This window comes from Etheostoma spectabile, chromosome 3 (genome assembly GCF_008692095.1).
Source record: "Etheostoma spectabile isolate EspeVRDwgs_2016 chromosome 3, UIUC_Espe_1.0, whole genome shotgun sequence".
NCBI lineage: Eukaryota > Metazoa > Chordata > Actinopteri > Perciformes > Percidae > Etheostoma > Etheostoma spectabile.
The window spans coordinates 3,745,160-3,746,640 of NC_045735.1; the positions used below are offsets into that span (position 1 = coordinate 3,745,160).

At 38.6% G+C, this 1,481-nt stretch overlaps 1 protein-coding gene across 2 annotated transcripts in view; it reads right to left on the reverse strand.

Annotated features, from left to right (window-relative positions):
* Positions 1–1,481, reverse strand: part of sorl1 (sortilin-related receptor, L(DLR class) A repeats containing) — a 74,926-nt gene that overhangs the window by 52,956 nt on the left and 20,489 nt on the right. For both annotated transcript variants that reach the window (XM_032507207.1, XM_032507206.1), the window contains exon 3: positions 751–873. In XM_032507207.1, coding sequence (XP_032363098.1) covers positions 751–873 — 123 coding nt within the window. The remainder of the gene's footprint in view (positions 1–750; positions 874–1,481) is intronic.

Below are 1,481 nucleotides of genomic sequence, written 5' to 3' on the forward strand. Positions count from 1 at the left end.
TTTTGGAGATTATGGTGAACTAGTGTATGTTGCAGCAGTGTTTTGCCATTGAGAATGAACTAGCATGCTAGCGCTAGCATGCTACGGTTAGCCACCTCATCTTGGCTAGTGATGTAGAAAACTGTGCAGATTTTGAACAGTTCACCTAGAGACTGAAGGCAGAGGAGATTCAGAAACCCATATCTCACTCAAAACAGCTTGGATAGTTTTTTTACAAGTTTGTATGCAAGTGGAAGCACCAGAGACACAAAATAACACCCCAAATTCCAGAAAAGGTGATTTGTTTTTATCATAAGGGCACTTTAATAATCTCAACCATCATAAGAGTTTAATTAAACTGTGCCAACTTCTTTTCTTCAAAATAATACAGAGTGTGAAGTTCAGAGGGTATGGTTAAAGGAAAGCCAGGACCTTAAACAATTCCATTAATGTCTGAATTTGGTAGCTCTCCAAGATGTATCTGTGTTGAGGAACAGATTGGAGACAAGGAATGATAAAAGTCAAAATCCTTAATCATAAACAATACCCAAGAGCACAATGTTTTTCATCGCTGTACAATGGAAAAAGTGTGTCTTGAAGACCCTCAATTCCACTTACTGTACCTGGTGTTAGATGTGTTTATTATGCATGCAGTAGACATAATTCCATTCTTATCTACAGATACTCCTCTGCTGTACGTTTCACCCCATTTTCCTAACTTCACCTTGAGCAGTGCATTTTATTAATGCCCACGAGTAAGCAGTGACTTACCCTCCTGTTGTCGGCAGGGCTGTGGTAGAACTGGGAGATGATCTGCTTGGCCTTGAGCCCTGAAAGCTGGAACTTGTCTGAGACAAGTGTGAACGTGGTCCCGTAGTCATAGGACACATAGACCTGGAGAAAAAAAAGAGAAGAGGGAGTAATCAACGTCTACACCTTGTGGTTAATGATAGCTGTACAAAACACATGGCTGGATTACAGTATGTAGATAAGGGATAATTGTTAGTCCTTTTTACATCAAAATTGAAATTTGAAATTGTGCAATTTTCAATTTGCCCGTGCCTATGTTTTAGTTACATAATTAACAGTGTCGTGACAAGCTTAGCAAATAAAAATTTAAGCGGGCAATGAGGACTTTGCTTACTTAAATGTCACCTGTACATTTTCTCAACTGTAGTTTCTGGTAGTTAGAAAATCAACAAAGAATAAATCGTGGCTGGTGTCTGCTTCATTTGCTCTTTTATATGTCAGTGTCTGTACAGTACTGCTCTATCAAACATGCTTTCATAGACCCAAAATTTTAAATGAGACACTGTCCAGTTGATGTGTTTTATCTCTTACATGATGGATGATTAAATGTGATTACCTAATGTATTGATCAATACTAGTTACTACTGTATCTAGGATAAAAGATAACTGTTTCAATCTAAGGGTCTCAATGTCAAAGTGCCCTTAGGCAAGACACTGAACCCTGCATCGGAGTGTGAATGTGTGTGAGTGAG